At 50.0% G+C, this 1,064-nt stretch overlaps 1 protein-coding gene across 1 annotated transcript; it reads right to left on the bottom strand.

The window, feature by feature from the left end:
* Positions 1–65: 65 nt before the first annotated feature.
* On the bottom strand, positions 66–724 carry LOC105557663 (the record flags this gene model as incomplete). The annotated part of the gene is made up of 1 exon (XM_012004999.1): positions 66–724. A coding segment is annotated over exon 1 (659 nt), but the record flags the coding sequence as incomplete, so codon positions are not given.
* Between the last annotated feature and the right edge of the window lie 340 nt (positions 725–1,064).

The following is a 1,064-nucleotide window of genomic DNA, read 5'->3' as shown; positions in this document are numbered from 1 at the left end:
CCTTGTTATTTTTTGCGATATTCGGGAACTGCAACAATGCGTCGAGATGCGTCTCGATAATTAACATCTGATTATCGTATGTATTCTTCAGAAGTGTCCAGGCGTTTTCGTAGTTCTTATCCGATATGCTGAATCCTTGAACCACCTGGAGCGCCTCTCCCTTTAGGATGCCAACTAAGTACTGGTGTTTCTGCATCGGCGATAAATCCTTATCGCTGTGTATCGTCGTTTCGAAGCTGTTCTTAAAGAACATCCATTTTGTGTAATCGCCGCTGAATTCGGGCAATTTGTTTTCGGGCAACTTCGGCTTTGTCCTCCGTTGTCCCTCGTCCGTTGGTTCCGGTGCGCTGTGTTGACTTGCTGCTTGTTGTGCAGCAACCTGCTGTTTCGCCGCGACCTGCTGTTTCGTAGCCTGCTGATCGATGATATTTTGCGCTGTTGCCGCAGCCTTGTAGTAACAGCTTTCGAACAGATTTCGTTCCGCTTCGCCTTCCGCCTGTATCGCATCTGCTTGCTCGTCCGTCTGTGCTGGCCGAGCATCTATCTCGCCTTGAACTTCCTCGAATTTACCCCATAATTCTTCGAGCCTTCGTAAGCGGACTCGTGCGTCTGCCGCGCTCTTCACGTCCGCCGAATCAAAATACAACTGTATTCTTGTGACTTGCCCCTTTACGTAGGCACGCTTTTGCTTTAGCTTTCTCATATCCGAATCCGACTTCGACATCTCGGATTCAGTGATCTGGAACGTACTTTGATTAGAAAGCGATAGGAGACTGACTCACCTTCCTTGCTTCGATGCCCACGCTGTGTCGATCCGCCGCGTTGAGGTTATGGAAGTTTTGCCTTGTTTCTCGCCACGGCGAGTATGCAAGTTCCGTTCCTTGAATTGCCAATGTGGTATATCACCAAACTTGCGTAGTGATATAATGCTTACGCGTGAGCCTGCTTCGCCGCGTTGTATATGCGTGTGACGCTTTGTTTCGCGCGTCCTATCTTGCTGCGTGTCCGACGTCCTTCGGACTGCGGATGCTGTACGCGTGAGCCTGCCTCGCCGCGTTGTATAT

This window comes from Vollenhovia emeryi, unplaced genomic scaffold (genome assembly GCF_000949405.1).
Source record: "Vollenhovia emeryi isolate VEMERY1.0 unplaced genomic scaffold, V.emery_V1.0 DF951724.1, whole genome shotgun sequence".
NCBI classification, from domain to species: domain Eukaryota; kingdom Metazoa; phylum Arthropoda; class Insecta; order Hymenoptera; family Formicidae; genus Vollenhovia; species Vollenhovia emeryi.
Note: the sequence above shows the minus strand (reverse complement) of the source record. Positions and strands in the feature narration are given on the sequence as shown.